The following is a 14591-nucleotide window of genomic DNA, read 5'->3' as shown; positions in this document are numbered from 1 at the left end:
GGTAGACTTTCTCTCCTATTTGTTTTCTGTTTTCTAAGAAATTTTCTCTTAATTAGCGAGTGCTTGAAAAATGTTCACATTGAAAAGACAACTTTCATGTTGAAGAAGAGTAGAGCTTAATTTAATTCTGAGGACTCTGTGTTCCATCCAGTTTTAGACCTATACTGGAGAAAACCTGCGTTGTTGTCCCTCAGCTAATTTGATTTGATTGTGAATTACTCCTAGTGCAACAGATCATTTATACAATTTTAATTAATTAAATTATTAGAAAAATATATTCCATAATTTTATTTGATTTTAGATATTTTACCCCATATATGCTTAGATCATGTATGATGCAAAATTAAGGACTACTATCAGGTAATCCTGGAAGTCATACTTCAGAGCTGGCTTGCTTTTTATTTGGGACATACTGTTTAAGATGGAGGTCTTATTTGAAAAATAACCATTTTGAATCTGTTCTAGGCATTTCCATTCAGGCAGAATATTCAGAAGAATAGAAAGTGTATATGGTTTTTTTTGTTTTGTTGGTTTTTTTTTTTCCTTTTCCTCTCCTTCCTTTTTGCATCTGTGATCAACTCTGTAAAACACTTCATCTTCTGAAATTTGTAAGAGTTATTTATGTTGTTCTTTCAAAATATTTGGATATCCATTATTTCCATTTAGTTCCATTTGGGCATTCATTATTTCCATTTAGTTCTGAAAAATGTGTATGTTGGGAGCGGTGATAGTATTTGTAAGAAAAAATTGGCATCTATTGCTTCCAAGTTACTGCCATCACTATTTTAGGAAATAGGGCAGTTTAATGGAACTGCATTCTGTGTTCTGAATAATTAGTGTAAGGACTGGTAAGCAAGAAGCTTTAGCCTTTGTTACTTCTCTGCTCATGTCAGGTACTGGAGAAACTGTGCTGCAGTGGTGAGGTGAAGAGGATGTAGCTGAAAGGAATCCAAGGAAGAGGCTTAGGGGTAGGCAGGGTTTGGTAGCCAGCTTCCTTTTCTTTCTGTATTTAGACTGCCAGCTTTCATTTAACACTTGAGCCATGTCCCCTGCTGCTATAAGCTAAACAACTGGTTTTTTTAACAGAGATATAAATACTTAATGGCATTTAGTTAATAAGTAGGCATTGCTTGCATTTGAGTACTTTGCTCTATGATACCTCCTTCCTTGTTCTTAGAATCAATTACTTTTAAGGGAGTATATTAAATTACTGGTTGCTAGTTAGTTAAATGATGTCCATGAGAATATTTTTCATTGCTTGTCAAAATTTGATATCAATTGATGGAAAGGTTTGGACTGTGGAGGAAGTTTTAAACAGCTAATTAAAAACCAATTCTATTTACAAAAAGTTGCCACCTCAAAATTGAAGTCGCACTCATTTAATATAATTTATGTCATTCATAGGTGAACATTATACCAGTTATAGGCAAAGCGGACAGCATTTCTAAAGCTGAGCTACAAGAGTTCAAGAAGAAAATAATGAGTGAATTGGTAAGCAATGGCATCCGGATATACCAGTTTCCTACTGATGATGAAACAGTTTCTGAGATTAATACCATCACAAATGTAAGTAAATGACAAAAATATTGATATTTCAGTACTAAAACATCATTCTCTAATACTGATTAATGTCACTGCTACCACCATTGTCTTTAAGTTTGCAAGTTTGCATGTCACGAGTTTGTTTTTTCTTCTCCTTAAAAAAGCTCTTATGTATTGGGTTTTTTTTCCCTACTTGCAAATCTTCTTGCTCCTCTGCTGTTCATACCTGTTGATACCAGAAAAGAGGTTCTCATGTATAAATGATTTTTCTAATACCTGGTTAATTAAAAATTACAATTATAGATGGTGAGATTGACTTTGCTCTTTTCCTCAACAGATACAATTTTACATCTGGTAGAGAAGATATTTAGGTGCCTCATGTCTCCAACTTTCTACAATAACAAGTCTTACACCTGCTTTTTTTCTTTTATTTAGTAATTTATTTTGAAATTAGGACAGATTTTCTCTGGGGATGAAGAAGTCAGATGTAACTCTGGCTTATTTCCCGTTGTCCTTTCCGACTGTCTCAGGTAGCTGCCAACTCTCAGCTAAGGCTGTGAAGCTAGATGGCTTTGCCTTGAGCACTCTGTATTTGCTGCTCTCTTGCATGTGTTTGTAGGTACGCATGACCATGTTTGTGTGTAGGGGGGTTTGAAAGTAGGGAACAGGAACCAGGATGGCTGTGCATTCCCAACCTGTGTTACCTGGCCAGGGAGTGAGAATGTGCAGCTGTCCATCAGTAGCAGGTCCTTTTGCTGTGGGGAAATGTGGTGGTTTGTTACTTAACACCTCCATGCTCTGCTAGTGGTTTATTTTCCAGGTAATGGTGTTTCTCTATTTGGTCAGCTGTTGTGGGTCAGCACACAGGCATTCAGTGCCCCGCCTATCTTTGTGCCAAGCCCACAGCAGTAACCACAGCACAGGTTCCAACATGTGATTGTCATGTGTTACTGGGGTATGAGCTCTGACTGAATGCGAGTCATATGTTCTAGAGCAGTTTTCTGTTTGGGGCTGACATTTCCTAGTGCAGCTCAGGATGTAGTTGGCTGCCTTTGCCATTGGGACAGACCTGCTGACTCGGGAACAACCTGCTGTTCACCAAGTCATTGCCCCCATGTCTTATTCTGCAAAGTGCCCTTCCAGGCAGTTGGCCCCCAGCATGTGCTGGGGCATGGGCTTATTTCTCCTGACATGCAGGACTTAGCATTGCTCTCATTTCTACTGCATGAGGTGCCTGTTGGCCCATTTCTCCTGCCTGTTGATGTTCCCCTGAGTTGTCAATACATGCATCTGGATCTATCAACTGCTCCTTCTGCTTCTATTGTACTATTGTACTTCGAGTTTTTTATCAGTAGATACTGCCTAGCTGCTGATCTCCTAGGGGTGATATCTGGTCTTAAACTACCTGTTGGCTTTTTCTAAAATTGTGTTTTCTTCCCTAGTTTATTTCTGAAGTGTTTTTATGTTTTTATATAAGAGTGCTGACAGATAAGACTTAATTGGTACCACTCCTACAGGGTTATTTGCCATTTGCTGTGGTAGGAAGTATGGAGAAGGTGAAAATTGGAGACAAAATGGTGAGAGCTCGTCAATATCCTTGGGGCATTGTAAAAGGTAAAAGAATTCTTAAAAGTGTTTTTAGAGATTTTTGCTGTTGTTGAAGTATAAAATTCACCAATAATAAAAGGGACTATTTCACTGATGCCAGGCTGATTATATTTTGGATCAACAGTATAAGGAATTTAGCAATTAATACTTGAGGCATGCACTAACTTGTAGTTTCAACCACACTGATGCATTCTTGGGATCAAGTTATGAGATGGTGTGTGTAGTATTTGAGCAGGTTAGGGTAGTGGCAGTACCTCTAGAACTACCAAATTTCAAACATTTGTGGTTGTCAATAAAGAGGGATAAAAGGGAGAGAAATGTGGTGGTGTTCAGCTCAATCAGGAAATCAGGACAGTTGAAACTTACAGGACTTCAGTGTGTATATTAGAAATTATAAGGAATAAACAATAAGATACCTTTTGCTAGAACTATATTTAGTGAACAAAGAAAGTGATGATGTTTAAAAATTATTTTGACTATTTTGCTACTTCTGCATAATAATCAAATCTTTTTACTGATTAGTGGAAAATGAGAACCACTGTGATACTATAAAGCTTCGCAGGATGCTTTGCACAAATATGGAAGACTTAAAGGAGAAGACTCGTGCATATTATGAGTCATACAGACGCTGCAGGCTGGAAAAGTTGGGTTGCAGAGACCTTGGCCCTGAGAACAAGCCAGTCAGGTAAAGGACTTGGTGTGCAGTGCTTGCTTTCAGCATCCATTCACTTCACATCATCCGAGTGCAGAGCAGCTTTGATACATAAAATAAGTTTTCTAAGAAGGGAAGAATATTTTTTTTAATTGAAGGATGTAGCTGTTCATTCAGTTACCTTAGTGGAGAAATATATAGGTTGAAATGAGCATTCTTTTTAAAAACATGAAAGCCAGTTGTATTTCTGAAATCTTTCTCTTATGTTATACAATACACCTGAGGATTTTAATTTTTCTCAGGAAGAATGTCTGTTTTTTTTTAGATACTTGTGCTTTATGAACTTCTAAATTATTTTCATTATATATTAGTATTATGTTTTGCTTTCTTTCTTAAGAATGTCTGATTATAAATAATACTTTGGTTGGACTCCAGGTTCAGAGGGAAACTGAAGCAAAAACTTTTACAAAATAAGTTGTTACACTGTTGACTTCCCACATTATCTGCCAAAATAACAAATGTCTTAGCATTTTCAGGTTAAGAAATCTCTCGCTGGACTGTCAGGAGTTAAAAGAGTATTCCAGATGAAAGTTAAGCTGAAGGTTATAGACACTCAGTTGTTTCATGTAGTGAAGCTGCTTTCTACAGGGAGGATTTAAAATGTTATATCTGTTTTGTTTAATCATTTATTTCCAGTTCTCTCATCTCCCTCTCTCATCTCCCTCTTCCAGCTTCCTTTGTTGGTTTTTTTTGTGTGTTTTTTTTTTTTTTTTTTTGCTTTTTTTTTTTTTTAACGCATGGGACTGTACTTTTAACTGGTCAGAATCCTGCTGGGGAAGAGCTGATGCTTTGTGAGTTGTTCAAGCCTTCATGGTTTAGTGAAGCATCATTACTGCGTAGTCATGGTGGGAAATACTGACTTAAACCAGGCATGAAAACAGAATAAGACTTTGCATTAAAACCAGTTTCTCATTGTTTGGATTGAGACACATGTGCAGCTTAGTTCATTGAGGTGGTGTTGAGCTGACCTTGAATCAGTGGTCTCTTGACATTTCACTTAACAAGAATGTAATACATCCTTTTCATAAAAAGAGAACCAAAGGTCAAAGAGGTTTAAAACCAACTGAAGTTAACCATAGCATTTTCATTTGGTTTATGTTTAGGAATGTGTGTTAATAGCAGATGTCTTGTTATCCTTGTCTAGAGAAAAGTTTTTTTGAGAGATTAGTTCATGGCAATATTGACTTCGGTTCCTTCAGTGTTTCTGGAGCTTTGTTTCATGTTGTACAGCCATCTCAGGATAAGAGTTAAATTATAAAAACCATCATCCATAAAAGTGTTTCTTCTACAAAGGAATTATCTTTGTAAAACCCTTACACAGTTTTTGTTTTGTAAACAGCCTGAAGTGGCAGGTTCACATCAGAATGTCCCAGTATTTTACACTTCAGAGCTCATTTAGAAGTTGTCTGCAACTTCTGTATATCCAAGTTCCTTGGATATACAGAAGAGCCGAGTTCTCTCTGGTGTGTAGATTTTACATATGGCTCTCCAGATGTCAGTTTTATCGAGAGAGTTTTGGCAAGAAGGTACACTTAGTAATTAGTTTTGGTAAATCAGTTTTATTGAAAATGCCTTTTTTTTGGAAGGATAAGAATAGATATCCCATAATAATCTAGAAAAATGAACGTTTTCCCAGATTTACTGCAACAGGAAGAGAAAAGCAAGACTAGGATAGATGTGGTCCCGCAGTAATGTGGCATAGTGAATTATGCTGATGTCTGAGAGAGAAGGTATTTGGTGTTTTGAGAGACATTTTATGGTACTATAAGAAAGGAAGATAATATAGAGGATGTGTATGCAGTGTAATTAACAGATTAATGCAGCCTTACCCATAAGATGTTTTATCGAGTTCTGAGGGAACAATAAAAATTGTCATCCTCAGCAATGTGATAGAAAATGTCTTTTTACATAGAGGAAGTTCAGTACTTCCAAGTTTGCTTGTACATTAAAAAAAAATTAGATTAGGGACTATCCAGTTGTTTTGGGCAAAAATGTGATCTTAAATTATCATTGTCTTTGTCCTTAAAGATGTTCGCAATATATTCATGCGGATTCTAAGAGCTGTGGTTTTAGACTATAATTAATATTGCATGGCAGTATTTGCCTGAAGATTAAAATTTCGTGCTAGTTGTATAAATAATGATCAAAATGCATGTTGAGAATTCATATTTTGTGCCTGTGATGTAGCTGTCTACATACTAAATTTGATAATAATGTAAATTTAGAAAACCTGTGCTAGACTTGAGTAATTTGGTGTTTGTAGCATTTGAGCACTGACACTTGAGTAGCAAAGTGCCTTGCCTTTTGGCATATTGGGAGAAGCTGCCTGTGAAGTTCTGCACTACCCTTTTGGATTTAGAAGTAGGACAGTAGTTTATTCATCCAAAATTGTATGCCACTGTAAGGCAAAACCAGTAATTCTTGGATGATTAGCTACCTTAGGTTGTGGGCAGACATCTGTAAAGCCTTTCACTCTTCCACGTGTGTAAAACACTTGCGCTTTTACATGTGTGTAAAAACCTGTTGGCAAGTTTTACTTTTTTTATGGGAGATGTGGAAAGAGATGGTTTCAGCATACGACAGAAAAATATATTTGCATCTTTATTACTAGGGCTGAGAAGGGAAAAGAAAGGTAGTCTGAAGTGACTGTCTTGTGCACACCTTTAAAAACACCTATTTCTGTATTTTTGGTGAAGCTATTTCATAATAACTTTTTGTTTGCAATTGCATTCTAAGAATTGCATTCTAGGAATGAAGAAATGAAGTAAATGGATAACAGAGTATTTAGAGTGTGGTTTATGCATTTTATGCAGTATTTGTTGGATATAAAAATCAGAAGTGAATTTTTTATAATTTTATAATTTTTTGCTGCTTAAAATTGGCATTTGCATTTCTTTATTGTTGGAAAGTAAATATAAGCTTTTGTGTGTGTCTGTGCAGATGGTCTGGTCCTGCCCTTTTGATGGTCCAGTTATGTTCATTAGGAACATGAATTCCTAGTCTCAGGTCATTCTCAGCAAGAGATAATTGCTGAGATGTTTTGAGTGGTAAAATTTGGATTACTTGGAAACAGAAATCTAGACATGAAGAGTGCTTCCAGGAAAACAAACTTCTAAATATAAACACACACATGCCTAGTTAGCCTAGGCATTTGCAAGGCAGGAGAGGATTGCTATTGTTTTGAAGTTGGACATTTTGTTAAGTCCATTTTTCAATTTAAGTTGTTGCCTATGGGCACATTTTTTGTTTTGAAAGAAGAAAACTGAAAGACCAATGCTGTTGAAAAAAGCTGAGGATTGATATTCAGGCCATATGCTTATGTGTTTAGATTTGCTGATGTTAATCATTCTCTGGGTTAGTTGTTTTTCTGTCATTGTTTTTAAAGTTTGTTCTCCATTATAATTGCAATTAAACACTGTTGTAGCATAAGCATCTTGGTTTCTCAGTATGTGGGGAATAATTCCTTGCTTTTTTCTTCCCCAGAACTGGGATATTCAGGCCTTGCAGTTCTTGAACTTGTTTATTTTTCAGTCTGTTTTGAAGATGATGACAGAAAACCAGGAAGGATTCAGTGACATGAAGAAGTTTATATGTAGAGGAAGGTTGTTGTGACTCTTGTCATGTCTAAGAAAAGAAACCTAGTATTTGAAAGGCTGTTAGACCTTTTCCTTAAGAAGTCCTTGGCAATGGAGTTCATCTGACCAACTGCAGACCTTTGCCTTTGAGCTAAATATTTTAACCATCTTAGAATGAGATTGGACTATACCCAAAATAGCTGGTTTTCTTGCCCCTACTGAAAAATTGCTCAATATCAACTGAGCTAGTTGTCTGAGTCAAAGCACAGTGCTAGAAATACCTGCCACTTAATTTTTTTTAATTTTTCTTATATACCTTAATTACTAGCCAAATGTTCTGGAAAAATTTACAAGTGTTACTTTCAAATTTGTAAGCTTTTAAAAGTGTAATGGAATGAACTTTAAATACCTGTGTTGTTCAACGTGCACACTGTGTTCCACTGAGAGTGAAATTCACTTCAGAGTCTTTATTTATGAACATAATGTGTCTAATTTGCAATTTTAGGCTTCCATGCTTTCAGTCTCATGCAGACAGAAAAAACTGTCACAGCTGTGCTGTGGTAGTGAAAGGCAGGTGGTAGTGCTGGTATGTATGATTAGTTTAGACTTTCTTCATAATCCCTTACTACAAAACCTCAGTAAGAATACATGATTTAAATAATTAGTTATGACATTTAAATTTTGTGTCTTTGTACAGAGTATTACATTCTGGATTTCTAAGCCAGAAAAATGAGAGTACCTGTGAACTTGATTTTCATAACATGCTAAAAGAAAGGCAGCAAAAACTAGTCTTCAGATAAAAAATATTTTACTATGAGCAGTGGATGAAGTAATGTTGAAAGGATTGGCTTAAGATGGGGTGAACTGTTTTTCCTTCCTCCCCAAATCTCATAACACTTAAGAGTGTTTGGGTTATTGTGTTGCTGATATGCCACATGCAGAAAAGGAAATTTTGCTTTAGTTCTGTCTTGGTGATTCCCAGAACAATTCATTCCAGGGGGAGGGGGTATTTCATGGAGTTATAGAATGGCTGGGATTGAAAGAGACCTCAAAGACCATCTAGTTCCAATGCACTTGCCATGGACAGGAGCATCTTCACCAGAGCAGATTGTTCAAAGCCCCATCCAGCCTGTCTTGAGCACTTCCACACTTCCACTTGAACATGTACTAGCATCCACAACCACTTGCAAAGTAAATGTAAAAAAATGCACTTTTATTTATCTTCTTCTTTTTATTTGTAATATGATTATTTACGGAGTTGAGTGTCTTCAGAGTTAATATTTTACTAATTTCAACACAAAATTGCTTTTACCTGATAAAGTAACCTAGTCTGGGTCTAAAGATGTCCACACAAAGAAATGAAGGTGTGATTGTAACATGTTAACTTAGTCTAGCATTTGCTCTATCAGTTTTATCATTCCCAAAGGCAGCACTTTATCTCTCAGAACTGACAGTGTGTGCAGAAGCGTGTATAGTGTGAGATTGCTAGCAGTGGGAAAACCTGTGCTGGCATGAAAAAATGTGCTAGCATTATTGTCTAAACTTAGAGATAGTGTGAATTAATACATCTCTGTGAAAACCATGCCCCTGTTTCTTGTGGGTTTAGGGATTTAGAATTTCAGGGTGACCTAAGTTATTTCACAGCTGATTAAAAGCCCTCAAAACAAGCACAAACACAAAAGGGGAATTGTTCAGAATTAGTTTTGTTGCCATGTAGTGCTTGAATAATACAGAATAGGAGGAGTGCTCTGACCTTGTTATCTTAAGAACATTGTCTGCATGTGCAATTTCAAGATGTTTCTTCTCTCTTTAGATGATATTTTGAATACAAATAAGAAACTTTAGGATTGAGAAGCTGCACGGTCACCATAAATTTAAAGATAGAGCTGTTTAAGCTTAGTGTTGCTCTAAATAATTTAACTCTTTAGGTTTCTTGATAAATTTTTTAAATTTATAATTGGTTTAAATAGAAACAGTAAAAGATACGACAAAAACATGTGTGTATGTATATTAAAAATATAAATCAAAATGAAATATTTAATATACTTAGCTATTTATTTTACATGAGAGTGGAAGGCATGAGTTACCTGGCAAAGGACAGTAATTCATGTTAGTTGGGAAAGGGTGACCAGTCAGCACTCAGCAAGTGCTAGAAGAGATGAAAAGTGTAAAGAACAGCCCCAGAAAAAAGGCTAGAATATTATCCACGGTTTTACCTGTTCTTAAGCCAAATGTCATAGAAGACAATGCTTTTGAGTTTCCAATAACCATTAAAACAGCTCTGGTCCTCCAGTGTTCTCTGAAATCATGTGACTTAAGTTTATGGTACATGTTTTGATGGAAGAACTTGCGTCATTAAGCAGGTTTTCTTTTCAAAAGAAATTTGGTGTATGAGGTACATCCATGTACAAGCTCCATTTGTATTTCTTGAAAAGCACAACATTTCCCACCAGCACTGCCTGGCAGTGGTAGTATAGGCTCTGAAAATGTCAAACCTCTAATAGTTTATTCATATGAATAAATTACTAGCATCTTCAAATTTGCCATGATATGCTTTGACATGAAAGAAGTCTCTCAATTTCAAGTACCTGTTGTTTGGAGGCAAAAAAATTATCTTATGTACTGGAAACAGAGGGGAGGCATAGACTTAAAAGTAAAGAAATGTTTGATTTACCTGCTGAATTTTTTTTTTTTTTTTGCCAGAGATGTTTTCAATGATCTGATCTAATTTACTCCTCCTATATAGTTTCAAATATAAGTATAGTATATATGCAGTTTGTTTACTTCTGGAAGAGAGGGTTCAGGAAAAAACAAGCAGTCTTGAAGTTTTGGCTGTTGCATTTTGGAAAGTAACCCTGTGTTTTGGACGTTGAACTATTTAGGAAATTGAATTCATTCTATAGTAATATAATTCTGCTATATTTAAATTTTGACATTAAAAAAAGAGTGCTATATGTTTTGAGGATCCTATGATTTTCTTCCATTTTCATATAGGAACAATCCATTTTTTGTTACATTAGTGCTCTAGATTAATTATTTTTGTATGGTCCTACTTGAAGATTGAGGTTTCACAATGTGGAAATTTTGGGAGATTTTTCTGGCAATTTCAGTGTCCTAGTAGTAAGCAACTTAAAGAAGAAGCTTATGCATGTTGGAATCAGAAAGGTATAAATCGAGTCTTTAGAACATGAGATGCCTAAAGTGTTGTATTTACTTTGAAATGTAAATTGCTGAGGAGCTGTTAGCATAAGTAATTTTACTCAGGGTTGTTTATGTAAATAAAAAAATAGAAAGATAAGATGCTTGCTTCTGTTTAGGTTTCTTCTTGAATTTTTATGTTGGAAGCTCTAGAAATTAATATTTCAGATGAGAATTAATTGTTTAAATAATTTTCTAGATTGTTGGTTTTCCACACAGAATAAAGCAGCGTGCTGCAGAGTTGCTTACATTTTTGAACTTCAGTCTACAGGAAGTCATTGAGACAAAGAGGCTCGAGTTCTGCCTTGAAGTGGAAAGAAAAGAAGAGGAGATTAAGCAACGATTTGTGCAGAGAGTGAAGGAGAAAGCAGCAATGTTGGAAGAGGCAGAGCAACAGGCAAGCATGCCTGTTTGTCTTGAGTTTGTTTTCTGAGATTTGGAACAACTAAGTTCTTAACAAAATCACTGGTTGATATTTATCATTTCCTAATATTTCGAGGACAGTAATGCTTTAAATCAAAGGCAGTTTGATTACACAAGATGATTGGATTAGCAGATTAATTAGACACCAGCAAACGAGAATATGTCTTATGAGGAGCAGCTGAGGGAGCTGGGGTTGTTTAGACTGAAGTAAAGAAGACTCAGGGGAGAGAGACTTTATTGCTCTCCACAACTACCTGAAAGGACTATAGTGAGTTTGGGGTTTGTATTTTCTCCCAAGTGCAAAGTGACAACATGAGAGACAACATGAGAGGAAGTGGACTAAAAGTTGTGTCAATGGGAAGTTTAGACTGGATATTAGAAAAACATCTTCACTGAAAGGGTTGTTAAGTGTTGAAGAACAGGCTGCCCTGGAAAGTGGTGAGTCACCATGCCTGGAGCTATTTAAAATATGTGTAGATGTGGCACTTGGGGACATGGTTTAGTGGTGGACTTGACAGTGCTGGATTCATGCTTGGACTTGATGATCTTAAAGGTCTTCCCCAGCGTACATGATTCTGTGATTCTATAAATGGATCTTGTTTTGGGAAGGCAGGAGCTTATGGTCTAAAGGCTTTAGTGGGTGTCTGGTAAGCATCTGTAGAGTAGGAGTTGATACGGTGAAGTAAGAGACTGATGAATATAATGGTTGTGTTTCTTTGTCTTCTCTAGCAGTGTGCCGAGAAACATTGGTATGCCATAACAACACAGCAGGTGCTTTTTGTGCATAGACTGCTCTGTAAAAACCAAGATTTTAGGAAAAACTCTTTCCTGAGGCTTTTCAGAGTGGGCCATGTGGGTTTGCCCGACTTCCAGATTCAGCTATTAAATCTAAGCTTAGCCCTCATGCTGAGAGGTTTGAAAGTGTGTAAGTCTGATATTCTGTTGGTCTGTTTCAGTTTTGGTTTCAAAATCTCATCTATTTCCAGCTGCCTTAAGACTGTTTGAAAATATAGAATATATCTTGGCTCTGTTTTTGAAGATTTAGTCCTGTCAAGCTGGACTAGCAAGATAGGATCTCCTCATCTAGTTTCTGCCAGACTCTTATCATGGTCATGTGTATTTATATTCAAACACTGGTTTAATTGAAATTGGAAGCCTGTGTATTTTTATGAATGTACTTTTCTGTATATCAGTCCCCCAGCAAAGCTGTAGCAGGTTTTTTGAGGTGTTCAGGTGCATGTTTTAAATAAGAAGGCAGCTTAATATTTGTTTTCTGATTCTGTTAAGACCCCCATGCTACTTGTAGGAAAAAAAAACAGATTTAGTCCTTCTCAATATGAAGCTATCTAATTGGAAGAATGCTTAGCCATGTTCAAAGTAGGTTCAGCAAGATCTAACCTTTGATATTTTCCTTGTATGATTTATACCAAGTGGTTTGTTAACTCTGCATATTGCAGAATTATGGATATTACTTTTCCAAGTTCCTGATGTGGGAAAGTGATCATGTAATCACTCCTAAAGAGCATTTGTCATGTACTCTTACTGCTCTATTTGTATCTGGAAACTAAAGAAAACCAGGAATTTCTGTTGAACTTCAGATTTCTTTCACACCCTTCATTTAGAGGAGACTTGCAGGTGCACCTATAAAATTTGTCAGGTCTGCTGTGTACAGCAGGCGTACTATTACATTTATAGTCTTAGTTTCTTCATTGCAAGGGCAGGATTCTACGAGAATTTGTGTGTGGGGAAATGAGAGATGAGGAAGGATGAAGTATCTCTTTTGTTGTCACATACAACTTTACAGTAGGTTTAAACTGGTTAAAATAGATCTGGAAACTAAAATGCATTAATATGTCAAAAAAACCGAATCAAAGAGCTGAAAAGTAGGTAGCTTCTTGCAGCCCACCAGTAACTCCCCAACCAGACTAACTCTGTGTACTTATTAATACTTAAATCTGATCAATATACACTTCCCCACTATATTCTACTTGAGTCATCTTGATTTAATCTTCTGTTGATAATAGGTTCATCTCTAAAGGCCTCCTTTTTTGATACAATAAAGATACAGTAAAATGTAGTAGGGAATCTAGTATTCACTTAGTGCCTTCCATGTTTTCCACCTATACTTGGAGTGTAGTAGCCAGGATCATGAGAACAGTCTGATAAAAGTTTTTGTTTTTCTGTATTGCTGCTTTTTAATCTTAACAGTTTAGGGAAATAACTGCAGTTTCTAATGACCACTAACACAAGCTGACACGGGTTTTAGTGTTATTTTGCTGAGGGTTTTTGTATTGTAATATCACCACCTTGTGTTGCCAGTCGGAAATGTTATTTTTTGTGCTTTCTTTAAATAGGTACTGACTAAATTTGAACATCTTACGTTAATGCATCAAGAAGAGGAGCTGAAATTAGGGGAAGAGAAAAAACGTCTAGAAGATGAAATAGCTCAGTTTGTTGAAAAGAAGGCTATCACTGAATCGATTCAGTCACAAGTGTCTGTCTCTACCCCTGGTGTTAGTTTGAAGAAAAAAGGACTGCGAAAAGTAAGTGCTGGTACCAGTCATCAGAGGGCAATGAGAAAGTTCTTCACATTCACTTTTATAACTCAGATTTCAGTAATCTTTTAGAAAAGACAGATGCTCCTATTCTGTGATAAGAAGACAGAAGTGTATAAAATACCCTCATGCTTGGATTTACTTTTAGAGTAATTGCTATATGTTCTATGAGCATTGTTTTATCTTTCTTTTCTTTTTCCCGTGAAAGAACCAGGATTTTCAACTTGAAGTCAAATGCTTTCATATCAGAGATGAAGGAACTATGAATGTTGGAGAGCAGAGCGAGAGGGAGAGTGAGAGTGAGAAGGAGGAGTTAGAGAGAGAAAGTCACCCAGGAAGTTTCAGGAATAGTATTTGATTGCAGCACTCAGGTTTTGAATGGTAGGGTATGTTAGTAGTTTTATGAAGTGTTCTAACTGCTGTTGGCCCATATTAGATGTGTCTTCCTAGTACAGGTTTTTGAGAGGAGAGATTGATAAAATTGGCTGTAAAAACATGAAATGCAGAATATGACCCAATAAAGATTTCACTTTCTCCCACCCACAAACTTCTTTCTTTCACTACTCTCAAAATAAAAACTTGAATAAATTGTGAAAACAGAGAAATACTTTCAGAAGTAGTGTCCAGAATAAAATGCTCAACTGGTTTATATTAAAAACATTGAATTAAATATTCATATATTAAATTAAATTGACTTAAATGTTTTTCTTCTCCAAAACCAGAACTCAATTAACTTACTAACTTTTTTCCTGATAATTTACAAAGTTACTGCAGATAACATTTTGTTAATTAATAACTTCCTGCAGTTGAAAACAGATTTCTTGGTTATGAATTTATTTATAACTGCTATATTCTGAAGAACTTTAGAAGCTACATTGGTGCACATATTTCTACAGATATCATCAAGCTTTGACATTTTTGGGGTGTATGCTAGAAGCCTAATTTGGCCAAAGTTTATTGCATTTCAACTACTGTTAT

General features: G+C 35.9%; 1 protein-coding gene across 2 annotated transcripts in view; it reads left to right on the top strand.

Moving 5' to 3' along the window:
- The window catches only part of SEPTIN10 (septin 10), a 52887-nt gene extending 38711 nt beyond the window's left edge, over nt 1-14176 (top strand). Inside the window, exons 7-11 of one of the 2 annotated variants that reach the window (XM_021545536.2) lie at nt 1405-1566; nt 3060-3156; nt 3673-3835; nt 10900-11032; nt 13413-14176. In XM_021545536.2, coding sequence (XP_021401211.1) covers nt 1405-1566; nt 3060-3156; nt 3673-3835; nt 10900-11032; nt 13413-13685 — 828 coding nt within the window. In that variant the 3' untranslated portion in view covers nt 13686-14176. Of the gene's footprint in view, nt 1-1404; nt 1567-3059; nt 3157-3672; nt 3840-10899; nt 11033-13412 lie in introns of those variants that run through there. The other variant, XM_077781562.1, reaches the window with a different exon arrangement.
- Nucleotides 14177-14591: the final 415 nt, after the last annotated feature.

The sequence above is a fragment of the Lonchura striata genome, chromosome 2, assembly GCF_046129695.1.
Source record: "Lonchura striata isolate bLonStr1 chromosome 2, bLonStr1.mat, whole genome shotgun sequence".
NCBI classification, from domain to species: Eukaryota; Metazoa; Chordata; class Aves; order Passeriformes; family Estrildidae; genus Lonchura; species Lonchura striata.
This window is presented reverse-complemented; position numbering and strand designations above follow the sequence as displayed.